Source organism: Zalophus californianus, chromosome 10, assembly GCF_009762305.2.
Source record: "Zalophus californianus isolate mZalCal1 chromosome 10, mZalCal1.pri.v2, whole genome shotgun sequence".
Taxonomy (NCBI): Eukaryota; Metazoa; Chordata; class Mammalia; order Carnivora; family Otariidae; genus Zalophus; species Zalophus californianus.
Window position 1 is genome coordinate 79,015,649 of NC_045604.1, and position 20,898 is coordinate 79,036,546.

General features: G+C 44.0%; 2 protein-coding genes across 4 annotated transcripts in view; one reads left to right on the top strand and one right to left on the bottom strand.

The window, feature by feature from the left end:
• TNFRSF17 (TNF receptor superfamily member 17) overlaps positions 1-20,898 on the top strand; it is a 48,770-nt gene that overhangs the window by 11,749 nt on the left and 16,123 nt on the right. The window lies entirely within an intron of this gene.
• Positions 14,133-14,582, bottom strand: LOC118356042 (60S ribosomal protein L35a). The gene has a single exon (XM_035722437.1). The coding sequence runs from the start codon at positions 14,518-14,520 to the stop codon at positions 14,188-14,190; it is 333 nt and encodes a 110-aa protein (XP_035578330.1). The 5' UTR covers positions 14,521-14,582; the 3' UTR covers positions 14,133-14,187.

Here is a 20,898-nt window from a genome sequence, read left to right on the forward strand (position 1 = left end):
TAACGGACTGAGCCACCCAGGTGCTCCCGCAGCGTTTTGTTTTAATTTGGCAAAACAAAAAATTGACTTTGTCCTTCACCAATAATTTTGGAAAATTCACAGATGTGCATCATTCTAAATTCTGTTGAGACACTGGCCTACCTGTGACTAAGGACAGCCCCCCCCCCCCATCCCAAGCAGGGAGGGTTAGGACATGGGAAAAATGAGAACACCATGCATCTTCTTTTGATTGTTCTGATTAGGGAACATGTCAACATTTCAAACAGTAAGGAGAATAGCATAATAAACCCTGATGTACCATCACTTGGCTTCAAAAATTATCACCAATGGCCAAGTTTGCTTTATCTTTACCCTCACCTTCTTCCCCCTGGATTATTTTGAAGCAAACCTAGGTATCATATCATTTCAACTATAAATATTTCAGTATGGGTCTCTAAAAAGTAAGGACTCTTCCTGAGAAAGCATAACTACAATACGTTATTATACTAACAACTTATTTTTTTAGTATTTATTTGAGAGATAGCGCAAGCAGAAGGGGCAAAGTCTCAAGCAGACTCCCCACTGAGTGTTGAGCCTAACACAGGGCTCGATCTCAGGACCCCGAGATCATGTCCCGGGCTGAAACCAAGAGTCAGACACCCAACCACTGTGTCACCCAGGCACCCCTGTACCAACAACTTCTTAACATCACCAAAAATATACTATTAGAGTTCAGATTTCTCTCTCTAATTTGTTCAAATCAGGATCCAAATAAGATCTGCACATTGCTATTGGTTGATAACGTTTCTTAAGTGTCTTGTCGTCTATAGGTTCCCTCCTACCTCTGTTTTTTCCCCTTTCCACTTTATATATTGAAGAACTAGGTCATTTGTCAGGGCACCTGGCTGGCTCAGTCAGTGGAGCATGCAACTCTTGATCTTGGGGTTGTGAGTTCGAGCCACGTGTTGGGTGCAGAGATTACTAAAAAAAAAATAAATCGACTTAAATTTTTTTTTTCAAAAGTGGTGTTGAGTGTGCTTTCAGGAGAGGCACACGGGGACGGCTTGTCCTTCTGGGGTGTTAGCAGCCCATGACACCAGAATTCACCAATTCATTAGGCGTGCTTCTATATTTCTATTTGGTGAGTCATTGGGTGACCAGCCCCTTCCATTTTGCCTGGGACTTCCCCTGGGTTGGCGCCTTCATTCCTGAATCCCAGGAAAATCACGCCAACCCAGGCAAAGCAGGACAGTCAGGAACCCTAACTGAGGTTCCCCATTTTCAAGAAGTGGTTCTTCCCATGACCTCCCCCCTCCCTTCTCTGTACTGGTCGGAGAACCTAGAGACAAAATGTGGGTAACAGATCAGAGAATGCTGGAATACAGCTATGGTATTAAGCAGCCATGTGTGGTTGATACCTTGGTTACCCACCGACCTTCCATTTCCATGTTCCTCGTGATACCCTGATTTTTGTGTAGATAGTGATAGTGAACCCTATCCATGCTCTGTGTGTTGCCAGAGAGCTGACCACAGCCCTAGTTCCAGGGATGGGCTCTCCCTTTCCAGAACCGAGGCCCAGGCCAGTAAGTACGTGCCATTTCCCAAGGCACAGCCTGGGCCGGTGACTCACAAGGGGCGGTTTGCTCGTGACATTTGAAAAAAACACTTTTTCATTCCCTTTTTTTCTTTAACATACCATAAGCCGTTTTAAGCACGCTTAACGACTGAGCCACCCAGGCGCCCCCCTCCATCTCAAGATTCTTAGCCCAATCTGCAAACTCATCTGTAAAGTCCCTTTTGCCGTGTAGAGTAACACACACGCGGGTTCTGGGAATTAGGATGTGGACATCTTTGGAAGTCTGTTACGGACCTTCCACTCTGTGTGTCCAAATTTTGGTTTATGACCATTTATGTAGAAAATTCCAAGATAAATAAATGATCTTTCTTGCCTTCCAGTTGCTTCTAATCCTGCTGGGGAGACAGGATATTTTTTGTCTCACGGAGATAGTCCACAAAGCCCCAGGCAGTGTGGCCAATGCTGTGACGGCAGGTGCATAATACATTGATGAAATGAAGACGAATATCCAGATCCTCCTTTTTCTCTCTGTATCTCCTCTCCTTGAAGTTGTGGCTTACAGCCGTGTAGGCGGCACCCCCACTAAATCCGGGGCTCACTTTCCCAGGAACCATAGTTCCAGTGAGTGCTATCCCCTGGAGGTGTGTGACAGAGCTTCCCTGCCTTCTCATAGATGGTGAGCAGAGGACTTCGCTTTCTACTTGTATTGATTGCTATGGTCTGAATGTTTGTGTCCCCCCCCCCCCCCCGCCCAGTTCCTATGTGCCTATGTTCCTAATCCCCAAAGGAGATGGTAATAGGAGGTGGGGGTATTTGGGAAATCCTTAAGTCATGAGGGTGAGTCCTTGTGAATGGGATTAGTGCTTTGCAAAAGAGGCTTCAGAGAGCTCTCTTCTTCTGCCACATTGAGGATGCAATGAGAAATCTGCAGTCCAGAAAGGGGTCCTCACCTGAACACCTCTGCACCCTGATCTCAGACTTCCAGCTTCCAGAACTGTGAGCGACAAATTCCTACTGTTTACAAGCTGCCGGGTCTGTGATATTTTTGTTAGAGCAGACATGGACTAAGACACTGATGGCTTTGTTCTAGGGAGAAGGTTCTCAGTGTTAAGCTGGCTTAGGGTCTGGAAGGTAAATTGTTGGTAAAATGGGGTATGGGAAGGGTGAAGGCATGTCTCCCTCCTCTAACTTCCCAGAGCCCCCAGAGAAATTGTATCAGTTAGAAACAGGGTAGGACAGGGGCGCCTGGGTGGCTCAGTCGTTACGCGTCTGCCTTCGGCTCAGGTCATGATCCCAGGGTCCTGGGATAGAGGCCCGCATCGGGCTCTCTGCTCGGAGGGAAGCCTGCTTCTCCCTCTCCCACTCCCCCTGCTTGTGTTCCTGCTCTCACTATCTCTCTCTCTCTGTCAAATAAATAAATAAAATCTTAAAAAAAAAAAAAAGAAAAGAAACAAGGAACAGGGTAGGACAGTCCAAAGAACAGGAAATCAGCTACCACATTATACACCATGTGAGCTGTTCCGTGAAAGCATGAACCTTGCAGATCTTTCATCAAGACAGTAAAATACCACTGCCAACAGCAATAAAGACAGGCTGTGAGCAATTTAATTGAGTTATCTGGAAGGGAGACTACCACCACGCATCCAGTTTCCAGGTAATGACTCTGAGTCTGGCACGTGGCTGGAATGAGCTGGGTCATTCATTGGTGGGTAGTTACTTTTTCAATGGTATCTGTCCTGGGATGTGCTCCATGCACCTCTACTTCCTCAGACTAAAAACGGTGATGTCTTCCTCATTAAGGATTACTTGATGTGTGTGAGTTATGTGACAAATACAAAAGTCTTAAAATTTACTTCTACATTGAATCTTTTCTTTAAAAATAGCTTTATTGAGGGGTGCCTGGCTGACTCAGTTGGTGGAGCATGCCTACTCTCGATCTCAGGGTTGTGGATTTGAGCCCCACATTGGGTGTAGAGATTACTTAGGAATAAAAGCTTAAAAAATAAAAATAGCTTTATTGAAATATAATTCACACAGCATGCAATTCACCAATTTAAAGTAAATAATTCAGGGGCACCCATGTGGTGCAGTCGGTGAAGCATCTGACTCTTGGTTTTGGCTCAGGTCATGATCTCAGGGTCATGAGATGGAGCCCTCCGTCAGGCTCTGCGCTCAGCGTGGAGCCTGCTTGAGATTCTCTCCCTCTCCATGTTGTAGCACATATTGGTACTTCATTCCTTTATATGGCTGAAAAATATTCCAGTGTATGGTTACCCCACATTCTGGTTATCTATTCATCGGTTGATGGACATTTGGGTTATTTCCACTTTTTGGTTATGAGCAGAGAGTAACGTGGGTATGGAGAGTAAAGCAGCTATGAACATTTGTGGGCAAGTTTTTGTGTGAGCAAATGTCTTCAGTTCTCTTGGGTCTATACCTACGAGTAGAATTGCTAGGTTATATGGTAACTCTATGTTTAACTTTTTGAGGAATAGCCAGTTGCCTTCCAAAGCAGCCGTACCATTTAACATTCTCACCAGCAATGTATGAGGGTTCTGATTTCTCCACATACTCTCCAACACTTGTCATTGTCCACTCTGTGGTTGTGGTGGGGGTTATTTGATTGTTTGCGTGGCCGTGCTGGGTGGACCTGAAGTGGTATCTCATCATGGTTTTGATTTGCAGTTCCCTGAGAGTTCATGATGTTGAGCATCTTTTCACGTGTCGATTGGCCATTTGTGTATTTTTCCTTGGAGAAATGTCTGTTCAGATCCCTTGCTTGTTTTGTCATTGGGTGCATTAATCTTGAATAGTCTCCATAACCATTACACACTGGAACCACTATAGAAACATGATTCATAGTGGACACTCTGAAATTGATGGCCTGGATTTGACTCCCAGCTTGGCTGCTTATTAGTACATTAGCCCGTTCTCTCTGGATCTGTTTCCTACGTACACAATGGAGGTAGAAATATTAGCTAACTCGCGGGGTTGTTGTAAGGATCAAAATAGGCATGTGCGTGTCAAAGGTTTAGTAAGAACTCGAATGTTATCCATCATAGTAACGACATCAACACTTGCTAAGCTCTTTCTATTTTATTACGTACACACAGGTGATTTTATTTAATCTGTACATGGCGATCTTGCAAAATAGGTATCATCGCCTCCATTTTACAAGTGAGAAAACAGAAACTCAGGGAGGTGAAGGAATGTGTGCAGGGCTCCACACTCGGTAAGAGGCAGGGCAGAAATTCTACCCAGATTTGGCAGACTCTGGGGCCCTCCGAAAGCGTTAGTCTTGGGAAAGTTTTTAGCCTGAATTGGTGGCGTGTTCTTGCAGCTTCTGCTATTCAAATGCAACTGTAATTAAGCAAATGCCATCAGAAAGGAATCAGAGAAGAACCCAGGAATGAAATCGTCCACAGCTTATTCAGGCACAGAAAAGTGACAGCAACCCCGAGAAGAATGTACTCATCTCGCTCCGGACTGGCTTCTGAGTCAAGGAATTTTTCACAAAGTCCTGGCAAGCTTTCCTTGTTTGGCAAAGGAGCTAACTGGAAAACAGTGAAAGCCAAGGGTCCAGCATTGCCCACCCCCCCTCCCTGGAACCACGATTGAAGATTTCTGTGTAGTTCCCCTTGGCGACATTGGGTGTCACCTTCGAGTTGTCTGAAGCCAATCGCCCCCGGAAATTGACAAAATGTGTTGTTTTCCGAGGGTTTCTGGCTCCATAGAATCCAGTTTTGGAGGTATGCATCACCCGCACTCCTGCCCCCAACTCATCCTGGATCATCTGGTTTTCCTTTGTGGGGCCAAGCATTGTCCTGAAAGAAGTGAAAGCCAAGGATAAGCTTTGAGTTTGAAAACGGGTTCCATGGTCATGACTTTTTCAACTGGCTTCTCTTCCCATTTGTGTTCATGGGGAAGTGATGAGACACAGTTAATGTGAAACCCAGTAGCTCAGAACCTTTTACTGCCGGAGTTCTCTGCACTGCCCCTTCCCAGAACAACTCATCTGTGCCCGTGCTAGCATATAACTGTGAGCTGCTTGGGGGCAGCAACTCTAGCCTTCCCTCTCTCCCTGCCTCTGTTCCTTCTTTCCTTTGTTCCTGCATTCTGTACCTGTTTACTGAGTAGGTATTATGTGCCAGACACTGACGCAAAACAGCAAAGTTCTCTTTCTTCATGGAACCGACATTCTAATTTCTTCATGATCTGCATGTTCCCAGCACCTAGCGCACAGTAGGCACTTAATAACTGCTTTAATGGCTTGGTGTATACACTTCTTTTCCAGTTTTTTCCTTTGCACATCTTTTTTTTTTAAAAGATTTTATTTATTTATTTGAGAGAGAGCACGAGCAGGGAGGAGAGGCAGAGAGAGAGGGAGAAGCAGGCTCCCCGCTGAGCACGGAGCCCGATGTGGGGCTCGATCCCAGGACCCCAAGATCATGACCTGAGCCGAAGGCAGACGCTTAACGGAATGAGACGCCCAGGTGCCCCTCCTATGCATGTACTAACACATATACATGATGTTTAAATTTTAGATGAAAAGGAGATTACCCTTAATGTTACTCTGTGACCTTTTTTCCTACTTAATAGTATATTCTGGCCGTCTTTCTATGTTAGAACATAAAATCGACTTCAGTGTTTACACGTCCCAAATGCTATTTGGAGTCTTCCTGCCCCTGGGAATCTAGAAAAGACTGGCTTGAACCCCAAGTCTATTCCCTGGAGATTCTCAAGGTCAGGTTAGGATTGCTCATGTTCTCATAGTCACCTCTGGTCACTGTCCTTGCTTCTGCTAACTTTATTCCATCCAGTGTCCTTAACCAGTTTCCTACTGATGGGCGTTTAGGTTGTTTTTGGTCTTTTGCTATTCTAAACACTGCTGCAGTGAATAAGCTTGTTCATCCTTTGCTTTATGCATATTGAATAAATTGCTAGAAGTATTGCTGGGTCAATTTAGCAATAGATACTGCTGTAGATACGGGTACAGTAGTATGCACTCATATTGCTAAATTCTCTTCACAATGATGGTACTAATTTTCATTCCTGTTAGGATGTCTTAGCAAATTGTGATCCTCACTTATCTGTGCAAATACACAGACACACACACACACACACACACAAGTTGTTTTTCATATTCTTTGCCTTTTTTTTGGTGGGTTGTTAATAGGAAGGAAACTTGTATGTTAGGGCAATTATCCCTTTGTAATTTGAGATACAAGTATCTTTTCTTAGTTTATTATTTGTTTTTGCATCTTTTTTTTTTTTTTTTACCAACTGGCTAGTGTTCTATTAAATGGGCCTTTCTATTTGGTTTGTTTCCAACTTCTTGCTTATTATAAAGATTTTATTTATTTATTTTTTTACGTAAAGTCTCCAGTCAACGTGGGGCTCAAACTTACGACCCATGACCAAGAGTCACATGACCGACTGAGCCACCTGGTTGCCCCCCAGTTGTTTGCTATTATAAACTACACAGCTCTTTCCACCAATCTGCATTGTGTCTCTAAATCTAGGCTAAATTCCTAAAAGTGCAATTGCTTTGTTAAAGAATATCAACTTAAAAAAGCCTTTTAATATGTATTGGGTTTTGGATGGTACATTGAAAAAATTTTTTATTATTATTTAAAAACGACAAATGTTCCTTGGTATAAAAAATCCCCCACGTGCCAGTCACCCACTCACCCAGACTGGCTGGTCTAATCTATACTCCCGCCCACTTCCGCTTCTTCCCAGTTGTAGGGGAACAAATCATCTGCAAAGATTGAAGGATTTGGAGAGAATCTATCTTTGGCTGAGAGACTCACCACCTCTCCTCTTCCAGATGGTGGCAACGGAGAGTTACCCAACACTGCTGTTTGGATGCCTTATGAAGAGGGGGCTGTTCATGGGGCTAATGTGTAATCCCACCCCGAGCGCCCCTTCTCTGGAGCCCCACTCTGCTTTTGCAGATGGGGAAAGAAACGATCGCCCGCATGGATGACTCAGCCAGCCCCAGGCCACTTTCGTCCACTGCAGAATCCCCTCAGACCCAAAGGCTTTGCTTTGACCATAAGGTTTCACTTACCTTTGATTCATCCCGTCCCAGATAGGCAGGAAATAGCTGGTGGTGCATGAATCATGTAGGAGGCTTTCCTCTGCCCCCTCTCATTTCTATGTGGCTTCCTTGTACAATACCCCGACGCCGGTGATGGGCACTCCCTCATGCCATCTCATCTGGATGGGCACTGACATCTGTCTATGTCCCGGCTGGGCCACTGAGACTCGGGGAGGCAACAGTCACCCATCCTCATAAGTGGGAGAACCAGGGTTTGCCCCTGGCTTTGTGGGCTCTTTCCACTCTTTTCCAACTCACGTTGCATCTCAAAAAATGGCTTCTCCCTGGGGAACGGCTCCCAGTAGCCACCTGGAGGGGAAATGATGTCAAATACAGTCTTCAAGAGGGTAAAACCTCCTGTTGGTGTTGCCTAGGGAACCACCTCCCAGGACTCTCCAGGCCGGGTTCTGGAAACTCTTGCTCCTGACCAGTTGCTAGGTTGCATTCTTGGTTGGTTTCACCCCAGGGGTACCAGGCACTGAGGGCGGCAGGGCAGGCACCTGGCCAGCCAAGTTCCTGGGAAGGCTTCACCATCCCTGATTATTGCCAAGGGGGCTGCTAGTCCTCGGGATTTGGGAAGCAGAGAACCCACAGGGGTGCAGCAATACCCCGGGGTGCTTCTCAGTCTGGAGATTGCTGCAGCTGTCTGTCTGGAAACGTGAGCCATAGCCTGACTCTCTCTGCACGAACGACATGAACCCAAACTCTGACCCTAGGCAAGCCATCGTGGCGCCAGGCCCTCACCCACACTAGCCCACTGAAGCCTCTGTACCCTACATGTGGGCGTTTAATTATTCTTATTTTACTCAATAAGGATAGGGAGTTCTCAGGGAGAGTGAGCAACTCCCTGACAGTTACATAATAAGCAAGTCATGAACTGGGATTTTGAATCCAAGCCGGAATTCTGACCTCAAGGCCCTTGTTCTTACCTCTTGATTCATTTTTTTCAGAACCAATAAATCAGATAGAGGTCACAGTAAAGAGGCCACCTGATTAACCCCCACCTCTGAGGCCCAACCTGGGTAATTCTCGAGCAATAATGTCAGGTAGGGGTAACGTGAATATTGACCAAAGACAATTTTCCAGGTATGGGTGGGTTCGGGTAGAGGAGTCTTCCGGTGGGAAGTCTGTGAGCAAGGACTCTGGCTTCTTTGGGGTTTTATCTAGAGATGAGAGGGCTGGATCTCCACTGGGGGACTTTCTAGCTCAGTGATGGGCAGTGTTGGGGCCATTGGAATGTTTTCATACCACAATTAACAGACAGCCTGTGCATGCATGCAAAGTTGAGTACTTAGCCCAAGTGGGGGTCCTGGGGCTGGAGTCTACTCTGCCACCAGGGAGCCAGGGGATGCCAATGTGGTAGAAGAGAATTAGTTCTGCTGTGTATTCAATGTGAGATAAAAAACAGAGGATTGTTTTGTTCCCACGGTAGGGGTTCAGAATGTCACCCCAAAATATGCCACTTTGGCATATTGATTATTTTGAATTAAAGTTTCTTGAGAAACAGCCAATGTAAAAAGGACACTGATCCTCCTCTGTCCCCCCAAAAACAGGAGAAAAGTCTTCCATGGGAAAGTGCCCTCTCTGTACCAGGAGGGTAGAAGGCATCCTTATCACCAGAGACAGGGAATTCAGGGCCAAGAAGACTGTATAAACAAGCCTCGTTAATTCTTCACCATTTGCTACCTGTAGCCCATAACCCTCTGCCTTGTCAATCCTCCACAATGTATGGTTTCTTTGTCTAAAAGGCATAAAAGCTCCCAGCTCTTGCCACTTCTTGGAGTCTCATATCCTTGTGGGGCTTCCATATGTACATATGTAATTGAATTAGTTTTTCTCCTGTTCCTCTGTCTTTTATTACAGGAGGTCTCAGCCAAGAACCTAGAAGAGCAGAGGGAAAATTATTTTTCTTCCCCTATACCACTTTGCCCCGTTAAATAAAAGTGCACGATGGGGAGATTCCCAATCATGAACTTTGAGATGGGTCAGGGCTCAGGCATCATTTTGCACCAATCTCCCCCGACCCGAGTCCCTTCAGTGAATTTGTGACATGGCCCTTCATCCAGGCTTTCAAATGAAACACAGGCTCATCATCTTCACTCTCCCACACTCCCCACAGCCAGGCATTCATCACTGCCCTCGCTCGCTTATTCTCTCTCTCCGACATTTCGAAACTTGCAGTAAACCCTCCAAATACATCTCACATCTTTCAACTCTTCTGCATGTCTGTCTCTTACTTGGGGGGGCGACAGTCCCCTCTTAACTGTCTGTGGCTTCCTCTCTGTCTCGACTGCAGCCTATTCTCACAACACAAGGCCAGAATGAGCTTCTAAAACCCAAACCAGATTTTCTCCCCATTCTGCTCAAAATCAATGGCTGTCTTCCCACTGAATCAATGTAGGAAAATGCAAACTCCTCTCCTTGGCCTCCAAGACCCCGGGGAAGCTGGTCCCTGCTTGCCCACCTGGCTCAGCTGCCCTTTTTTTTTTTTTTTTAAGATTTTATTTACTTATTTGACACTGAGAGCAAACGAGCGTGAGAAAGCACAAGCAGAGGGAGCAGCAGAGGGAGAGGGAGAAGCAGATTCCCGGCTGAGCAGGGAGCCCAACAAGGGGCTCAATCCCAGGACCCTGGGATCATGACCTGAGCTGAAGGCAGACGCTTCACCGACTGAGCCACCCAGGCGCCCCTCAGCCGCACTTTGTTGCAGGCATGCTGGCTTTCTTTCATCTTCCATCATTAGCATGGTCTTTCCAAACCCAGGCCATTTTCACCTGTGGCTTCCTCTGCCCGGACTACTATGCACCTGGTCCTTCTCAACCTTCAGGACTCTGCTGAATTGACAGTCCCCCAGAGACCCTTCCTATCATCTGAGCAGATTGCCCCTCCCCTCTTTTAAATGATAGCATTCCTTTAATTTTTTTTCCTTATGATTTGTCACTGGGTTAAATAATGTTCCCCCAAAAGAGATGTCCAAGTCGTAACCACTAGGACCTGTGAAAGCGGCCTTGTTTGGAAATAGGGTCTTTGCAGATATAACCAAGTTAAGATGAGGTCATCCTGGATTAAGGTGGGCACTAATCCATTGGCTGGTGTCCTTATAAGAAGAGGGAAATTTGCACGCAGACAGACAGAAGGAGAACACCATGGGAAGACAGGGGCAGAGACTGGAGTGATGTGTCTACAAACCAAAGAACGCCAAGCTTTGCTGGCAGCCACCAGAAGCTGGAAGAGATTAAGAAGGATTCTCCCCTAGAGCCTTTAGAAGGAGAGTGACACTACAAACACTTTGATTGCAGACCTCTGGCCTCTGGAACCATGAGAACACCAATTTCTGTTGTTTTAAGCCACCAAGTTGTGGTGACTTGTTACCTAGGAAACTAATTGTTGGTAATTGTTTTGTTGGCTTATTTGTTTGTGATTTTTCTCCTGCTTGACAAGACTTTTATTTCTTTATTCTCTCTTGTACCCCTACTGTCCAGCTGGGTGTCTAAAACATAGGAAGTACCCACCAGGGAGTTTCAGAGGAATCGATTCCCCCACATTGTCAGCCACAACATCTTACCAGCTTCAGCTCATTTTGAATTCATTGCTCTGTATCACGTGTATTGTCCCTGCTCTGGCTCATTGCTCCCTCTCAATTACTGCAAGAACCTTCCATCGGTTCTCCTTGCTGCTTGACTTTTTACCTTCTTTTTAACACAAACCTGATCTCACATTTCTGCTTTTAACTCTTTGTTCTTTCCCTATTACTCCACGCCAGCGATTGGACCTCGGCCCTGTGCCATAAACTCTCAGCCTTAGCCTTTGTCTTCCCATCTGTGGGAGTAATGGGAATGGGAAAATTGCTCCTCCCTGACCAGGTGGATGCGAAGATTGACTGAGAATCAGTGCAAATCGTGGAGCACAGTGCCCAGCACCGAGAGCCCACCCAAGTGCTACCTTTCAGGATTAATGTCAGCATTTGTCTTGGATTGAGGCTGGAGGCCCAAGGCGATGTAAAATGAGTCCTTTGTTAAGATGGGAAAAATCACATGTGCAAAGCTGGCTTGCCCAACAACTGTTCAAAATGATGAAGAGGCAGTTTGCCTAGCATCTTGGCCTGTTGAAGTTTGGAGAAGTTGGGAAGCATGAGTCTGCATATCCTTATACACACAATACCAATACAGTAAGTGAGAAACTTAAAATAGACTGACATTTATATTAAAATCATATAATTTGCACCATAGACCTAATCTTAAGTATAGAAATAAAGGGATTCATTTTAATCATGGCTCGGAATTGGTGTTCTTCACTTCTGAAAAACCTCTTAATCAGGAAGTTTCAAAAAAATGTTTAAAATGCATGGTAAGACATTTCAGAGCAATTCCAAAATTTAATGTGTGCAAATTATTCATATATTCATAATTTTATTATAGCACATAAGATTTGGGGAATCAAGTGCGGGGTAAAGAGAATATCCATTAGCTGCTTAAAAAAAAAAGGCCCTTAAGTGAAATGAATTTAAATATTGTAACTAGCTTCCTATTGGCTCCTAGCTCTCCCCAAAGCACTAGTCATTTAATAAGATTGGAACTTCTCATTGATTTGAGGAGCTAAGTTGGTGACAACCTTTCTTTTCAAGAAGTCAGGCTTTCTGTAGAACTGAACTGAGCAGATGTGGTCAGCTGCTTTGGTAAGTGTCATGGAGCCTGAAAGGGGGCTCCATCCCACGACCCTGAGATCATGACCTGAGCCAAAACCAAGAGTCTGATGCTCAACCACTGTACCACCCAAGCACCCCTGATTTGGGAAGTTTTTTTTTGAAAGATTTTATTTATTTGTTTATTTGAGAGAGAGAGAGAGCAGGGTGAAGAGCAGAGGGAAAGGGAGAAGCAAGCTCCCCGCTGAGCACAGACCATCCCAGGACCCTGAGATTACGACCTGAGTGGAAATCAAGAATTGGACGCTCAACCGACTGAGCCACCCAGGTGCCCTGGGAGGTTTTAAACAGAGGGAACTAATGATTGAAAATGGAGATACAAACCTGCCTGGATAGTACAGTTAGTCCCAGGGAGCTCCCAGCAAAGAAGTATGCTGTAATTTACTATTTATTAAAATTAGAAATTCTCCTAAAAGTAAGAAAAACAGGGCCAAAGTGCATGTGTGTGTTCGTGTGTGTGTGTGTGTGTGTGTGTCTGAGTTTAAAGGAGGCAGAGACTGTTTGACAGGAGGAATCTTGGGAGTTTGTACAGATTCTGGGGAACATACCAGACCATGAGAATTGAACAATCCCCTGGCCCATGCCCAATAGGAGAAGAGTATTCTCTCCACTGTGTCATTCTATTAAAAAGTAAAATCTTCTAAAATGTTCTTTATACAGGCATTCATGTGCTATACAATTAAAATAATGCAGATGAAGTGTTAATGTTCCTCGACCCTCCACTCCTCCCTCTCACCCTCTCCACCTGGGACTTGGCTCCTCTCATTCCAAGGTCAAGGGGCATGTTATTATTTTGATGTTTCTTCCTTCCAGATATTTTCTTTTCTTTGTTATTTTTTAAAGATTTTATTTATTTATTTGAGAGAGAGAGAGCTGAGCAGGGAGCCGGGAACCCGATGTGGGACTTGATGCTAGGACCCTGGGATCATGACCTGAGCAGAATGCAGTCGCTTAACCGACTGAGCCACCCAGAAGCCCCTCCTTCCAGATATTTTCTATGCATTTGCAAACACACAGGTACATATGGAAATATATGGAGATAATGTGTGATTTCTAATTTGCATCTTTTAAAATTCTAAGTTATACATGCTCACCGTTTAAAAAACGAAATCATTATACAAGACCGTTTATTAAGTCCTTACTGAGTGCCAGGTACTGAGCTGCCATAGTATCCCAAGCCAATTCTAAAGAGTAGCAGTCGGTGAATACTTTCCCTCTGGGTGCACCACACCCACCTCCCAGTCCCCAGCGGTGGTGTCTTCAGTATTGTCTTATTTGATCTTCACAACAACTCATGTGATAGGTGCCATCCTTATTGTCTCTCTTTTATAGACTAAGTAGTCCAAGCTCTGACCAGTTAAAAGAGATTTGACCAAAGCCACATGACCAGTCCCAGGCAATGTACCAGAATCTCAAATCAGGCAGCCTGGCTCCAGGACACATGACTCCATCCGGGAATGTTACCTGTGGTCTGAAGTTGTTCTTGGGTCTAACTGAGGGCAACGGCTGAGAAAAGAAATGCACTGCAAGGTAAAGCAAAAGCAGCACGACATGCAGCTTTGCATTGTGTCCCTTGACACCTTGAATCATGGCAGGACGTCACACTCCATACGTCATCAGCGGCATCGGTCCTGCGGCTTTCCACGACCTAGAGGAAGCTTCCGGAAGAGGGTCGCGATAAAAGAGCGATGCCTATAGGATCACAGACCCCAGCCACTGCTCGGGGCTTGGCACCTTCTTCTCTGAGTCCATTGCCTCAGTGCGATTTATTCTTTTTTTTTTTTTACAAGAGAACAAATCTACACCTTTATTTACTTTTCATTAAATTTAAATCCTTGAGGGGTACAGCATCACACGGATTCTGTGGCCAATGGCTTTAGCAGGAAGGTTGCTTCGGAATTTGGCACGAACCATGCCACTGTTTCCATGAGCACGAGTTACTTTTCCCCAGATTACTCTGGTTTTGTTTGGTTTGCCACCAGGAGTCACTGTGTTGTTCTTTGCTTTGTACACATAAGCACATCTCTTGCCTAGATAGAATTCCGTTTCATCTCGAGCATAAACACCTTCGATTTTAAGAAGAGCTGTGTGCTCCCTCTGGTTCCGGAGACCCCGCTTATAGCCAGCAAAAATGGCCTTGGACCACAGCCTTCCAGACATTATTTGGCGTTACAGGAGTCCTGTTCCCAGCAGGCCTCCACAGGCTCCAAGATGGCGGAAAAAGAAAAAACGCGATTTATTCTTGAATCTCCATCATGAAGAAAGCAAAGTGAAACAAGTGTGAGAACTGCTCTTGCTTCAGATACTTGAATGATTTCACCATAAGAATTGAGGAAAACAGTCTCATTTTTCTAATCAATTCATGAAATCGCAAATGTGGATGTTTCAAAGTTATTTACATCTTAGGAAAGCATATTTTTTAAAGTTTATTTATTTATTTATTTTTAGTCATCTCTGCACCCAAGGTGGGGCTCGAACTCACGCCCCCCAAGATCAAGCGTCACATGCTCCCCTGACTGAGCCGGCCAGGCGCGGCGCCCTGGGTTTAATCTTATAAGAAACTACCCAACTGTTTCCTAGAGTGGCTCTATAAATTCTGCATTCCCACTAGCAACGTATAAGAGTTTTGTTTATTTAGGGGCACCTGGGTGGCTCAGTCAGTTAAACCTCTGCCTTGGCTCAGGTCATGATCCCGGGGTCCTGGGATCCAGCCCCGTATCGGGCTCCCTGCTGGGCGGGAAGCCTGCTTCTCCCTCTCCCACTCCCCCTGCTTGTGTTCCCTCTCTCGCTGTCAAATAATAATAATAATAATAATAAAATAAAGTTGCTTTAAAAAAAAAGAGTTTCATTTATTTAACTCCCTCACCAGTGCTTGGTCTTGCTGAGAGATTATATATATATATATATTTAGCCATTCTAATATGTTTGTAATGATAGCTCACTGTGGTTTTAATTTGCATTGCCCTGATGGCTAATGATATCGAGTAATTTTCCACGGGCTTATTTGCCTCCTCACTTAGGTGAAGTGTCTTTTTAAGTCTTTGCCCATTTTATTTTTTTATTTTTTATTTTTAAAAGATTTTATTTATTTATTTGACAGAGAGACACAGCGAGAGCAGGAACACAAGCAGGGGGAGTGGGAGAGGGAGAAGCAGGCTTCCGGCCGAGCAGGGAGCCCGATGTGGGGCTCAATCCCAGGACCCTGGGATCATGACCTGAGCCGAAGGCAGACACTTAACGACTGAGCCACCCAGGTGCCCCAGTCTTTGCCCATTTTAGAGAGGGGGGGGAGGGGCAGAGGGAGGGAGAGAGAGAATCTTTTTTTTTTTAAAGATTTTTATTTATTGAGAGAGAGAGAGAGTGGTAGAGAGCATGAGAGAGAGGAAGGTCAGAGGGAGAAGCAGACTCCTCGCTGAGCAGGGAGCCCCATCCCATGCAGGACTTGATCCTGGGACTCCAGGATCATGACCTGAGCTGAAGGCAGTCGCTTAACCAACTGAGCCACCCAGGCGCCGGGAGAGAGAGAATCTTAAGCAGGCTCCACGCCCAGCGAGCAGGGTTCGATCAAGAGTCGGCCCCTTAACTGACTGAGCCATTAAAATGAGTCTGCCCATTTTTAAATTGGGTTGTATGTTTTATTATACATTCCATTTGTTACTATTGAGTTTTGAAAATTACATGTTTTAAATACAAGTTCTTTGTCAGATATATGATAGCAAAATTCTCTTCCAGTGCACGTTCATTCTCATAATGTGTCTCTTGCACAGCAAAAGTTTTAATTGGAATGAGGTCCAGTTTATCAATATTTCCTTTTATGGATTATTCTTTTGATGTCCAGCCTAAGAACTCCTTGCTTAGCCTCAGGTCCCAAAGGTTTTTTCCCATTCTCCACCCCCCCCAAACTTCTGTAGATTTATGTTTTACATTTAAATCTGTGATCCATTTTGAATTAATTTTTGTATCAGATGTAAGGTTTAGTTTGAGGTACATTTTTTTTTTGCACATAGATGTCCATTTTTCTACAATTTGATAAATAAAACCGTCTTTTCTCCATTGAATTTCTTTTACAACTTTATCAAAAATCAGTTGGTTGGGGGGCGCCTGGATGGCTCATTAGGTTAAGTGTCTGCCTTTGCCTCAGGTCATGATCTCAGGGTCCTGGGATCGAGCCCGGTCTTGGGCTTCCTGCTCAGCGGGGAGCCTGCTTCTCCCTCTCCCTCTGCTGCTCCCCCTGCTTGCACTCTCTCTCTCTCTCTATGTCAAATAAATAAGTAAAATCTTTTTTAAAAAATATCAAGTGGTTACATTTGTATGGATTTATTTCTGGATTGTCTATTCTGTTTTCTATCTCTCCTCTGTCTTAATTATTGTAGTGTTATTGTAAGTCTTAAAATTGGATGGCTTGAGTCCAACTTCTCCTTTTTCAAGATTGTTTTAGCTATTCTATTTCCTTTGCCTTTCCACATAAATTTTAGAATCAGCTTGTTTGTATCTACCAAAATTCTACTGAGATTTTGATTGGAATTGCATTTAATGGATAGATCAATTTGGAGAGAACTGACATTTTTCCTATGTGAGTCAATCACTACGTGGTTTATCTCTTCATTTATTTAGGTCTTCTTTGGTTTCTCACATCAGTGTTTTGTGGCTTTCAGCATTCATATCTGTATGTCTTCTGTTAGTTTTTTATGTAATTATTTCATTTTCTTGGTGGGGAGCTATTGTCAATGTATCATTTTTTGAATTTCAGTTTCTAATTACACATTTTCAGTACATAGAGGTTCAACGGATTTTTGTGTGTTGAACTTGTATCCCATGCTAAACTGACTTATTAGTTCTAGAAGTCTTTTTTTTTTTTGTAGTTTTCTTGGGATTTTTTTCTGTAGGCAATCATATTGTGTGTGAATAGGGAGAGTTTCATTTCTTCCTGTCCAGTGTATATTATTCCTGTTATTTATTTGTCTTGCCATGCTTTTCTAAGGTACTTGCATCATTATATTTGAAGTAACTTTCTTTTTAAAATTATTTATTTATTATTATTATTATTTTTAAAGGTTTTACTTATCCACTTGGCAGAGAGAGACACAGCAAGAGAGGGAACATAAGCAGGGGGAGTTGGGAAAGGGAGAAGCAGGCTTCCCACTGAGGAGGGAGCCCAATGCAGGGCTCGATCCCAGGATCTCGGGATCATGACCCGAGCTGAAGACAGACGCTTAAGGACTGAGCCACCCAGCCCTTTTTATTTTTTTTAAAAAAGATTTTACTTATTTATTTGAGAGAGAGAGTACAAGTGGGGAGGGGTCGTGGAGAGGCCAAGGGAGAAGCAGACTCCCTGATGAGGGGGAGCCTGATGAGGGGTTTGATCCCACGACCCTGAGATCATGACCTGAGCCGAAGGCAGAGGCTTAACTGACTGAGCCACCTGCACACCCCTTGAAGTAACTTTCTTGTAGATAGTGCATAATTGGGTCATGCTCCACCACCCTCCTCCCTGCCCCCCATTTTCACAATCTGTCTTTAATTGATTTGTTTAGACTATTTACATTTAATGTAATTATTAATATGTTTGGATTTAGGTCTACCATTTTATTATTTGCTTGCTTGCTTTCTTTTTTCTCAGGAACTCACAACCCTGAGATCAAGACCTGAGCAGAGATCGAGTTGGAAGTTTAACCGCCACCCAGGCTCCCCTTATTATTTGCTTTCCATTTATTACTTTGTTTTTAACTCCTCAGTTTTCCCTTTCCAGCATGGGTTAAACATTTTCTTAGTATTCCAATAAAATGTAAATGGATGGCAAGATGACATTGCTTTAGGGGCACCTGGGTGGCTCAGCCGTTAAGTGTCTGCCTTCGGCTCAGGTCATGATCCCAGGGTCCTGGGATTGAGCCCTATGTTGGGCTTCCTGCTCAGCAGAGTGTGCTTCTCCCTCTCCCACTCCCCCTGCTTGTATTCCCTCTCTCGCTGTGTATCTCTGTCAAATAAATAAATAAAATCTAAAAAAAAAAAAGATGACATTGCTTTAGCAGGCAAACAAGCTAGCTAGGTTTAGGAGAAACATCCTTTTTTTTTAAAGATTTTATTTATTTATTTGACAGAGAGAAAGGGAGAGTAGGCTTAGGGGGAGGGGCAGAGGGATAGGGAGAAGCCGACTTCCTGCTGAGCAGGGAGCCCAACACAGGGCTGGAGCCCAACATGGGGCTGGATCCCAGGACTCTGGGATCATGACCTAAGCCAAAGGCAGATGCTTAACCAACTGAGCCACCCAGGCGCCCCTAGGATAAACGTTCTTATCCATTTTCTGTGGATTGTGGTTCCAGTATCAGTTCACTCTTTAGAAGCTTTGCAGTGCTAGTCAGATCTGTCTTTTGTGTGTACCACCAAATGGCTGGTGTGGGATCTGGACTAGGCAGTAGTCTGTCTCAAGGTTCTCCAAGTCTTTTTCTGTGTAGAGAAGTTCAGGAGGTCATAAATGACTTTATGGAGTCACTTTCCCAGGCTTCTCCCTTTCTACAATATCCCGGGTACTTTCTAGTCCTCTGGGAAGCCCCTTTTTGGTCTTACAGACCAGATCTGGGGGTTTAGTTATCCCATACTGCCTTGCATTTCTAGGGATGCACCCACATCTGGGCTAAGCAGTGAGAGAATGGGAGGACTCATCTCTGCTTTGCTAGCACTTAATATTTTCTTCTTCATCCCCATTTACTGCCATTATGTATTTTTCAGAGTCCTCAAGTAGCTACATTCCACTCAGTTTTATAGCAATAATTCGGAGAGACTAGGGAGAGTGTGCTTATTTCATCTTACCTAGAAACTGGAACCCTTCATGTAATTTTATTTATTTTTTATTTTTATTTTTATTTTTTTTTTAAGATTTTATTTCTTTATTTGACAGAAACAGCGAGAGCAGGAACACAAGCAGGGAGAGTGAGAGAAGGAGAAGCAGGCTTCCTGCTGAGCAGGGAGCCCGATGCGGGGCTCGATCCCAGGACCCCGGGATCATGACCTGAGCCGAAGGCAGACGCTTAACCGACTGAGCCACCCAGGCGCCCCCCCTTCATGTAATTTTAGAGAACATTTTGAAGAACTTTGAATCAGAGCTTTGGTTATAATTCAGACATATTTTCCTTTATTCATTTTTCAAAATATTATGTCAAATACTGGTTTTATGGAATTAAAAAAATCCCAAGTGGGATGATCTAGAGAAGAAATTAAATCATTCCTTTTGGCATTCTGATGTATAATCATCTTCCTAATGAGTTTTATGTCTCTAAATCACATTTTAATGGGGTCTTGCTCAATCTAATGTGAACTAAATGGGAATAACCACAGATCTGAGGTGGTTAAAGGTACCTAACAATTCTGATGTAAAAACATCAGTGTTTCCAACATAAGGAGAATGTTAATACACCTCTCCACTGCTGGATGGACAGAAGATTTAAAAAAAACCTCCTACAGTATCTACGCAGAATACCCCATCATCCATAAAGAACTATTTGCGATTAATGACTTGTTCTGTGCTTTTCTTCTCTGCAATACTGAGCTCCATGAGGGCAGGGACTATAACCACATTGTTCACTGCTCTATCTCCAGGGTCTTGTACAATGTCTGGCAAATAGCTAACACTCAAGAGAAATTTGATGTCTGAAGGATTGAATGAGTTGAATGGAATGAGGCAGGAATGGATTCCCCATAGTTACCATAAAAAGAAGTGTGCATGGATGGGGTAGGAAGAGGGCAGGATAAAACCAGCTCTAATGTCCACCATACAGTAGTGTTCCAGACTAATACCCTACAACAGAATGTGTACTTATTTAACAAGCGTCTGTCAGAGGCCCACCAGGTTCAAAGCACTTGTTAGGTGATGGAGAAGAGAGTGATACAAAGATGAATGACGTCAATTTCTTTTCTGAAAGTCACCAGTCTTCTAAACAAAGGGATGCTGTGTTCTAACTCAGAATCCAGGAAGAATAGTAGATTCTATTTTTTAGTACCTGATATGATTTAATTCAATTCAACAAATAATTGTTGCATGCCTACCATATGCCAGATACTGTGTGAGTTACTTTCATAAAAATAAGAACAATAAAAGCTACTATTTTTTCCCAGTGATTACCATATGCCAGATTGTGTTAAATGCTTTGCAGTCGTTAAAAAGTTTTTTTTTTATTTTTAAAAATTGTGGTAAAATGAACATAATGTAAAATGTACCATCTTGACCGTATTTAAGTGGACAATTCAGTGGCACCGAGAAACCACTCACCACTCACTGTGCAACCCTCACTACCATCCAGCTCCAAACTTTTTTCACCCTCCCAAACTGAAACTCCACACCCGTTAAACACTGACTCCCCATTACCCCTTCCCCAGCCCCTGGCAACCACCCTTCTGCTTTCTGACTCTGTGAATTTGATGACTGTAAGTATCTCATTTAAGGGGAACCATACAGTATTTGTTTTTTTGTGACTGGATTCTCTCTCACTTAGCATGATGTCCTCCAGGTTCATCCATGTTGCAACACGTGTCAGAATTTCCTTC

Coding starts and splice junctions, on each gene's coding strand:
- LOC118356042 (XM_035722437.1), bottom strand. CDS start 14,520: ATGTCTGGAAGGCTGTGGTCCAAGGCCATTTTTGCTGGCTATAAGCGG.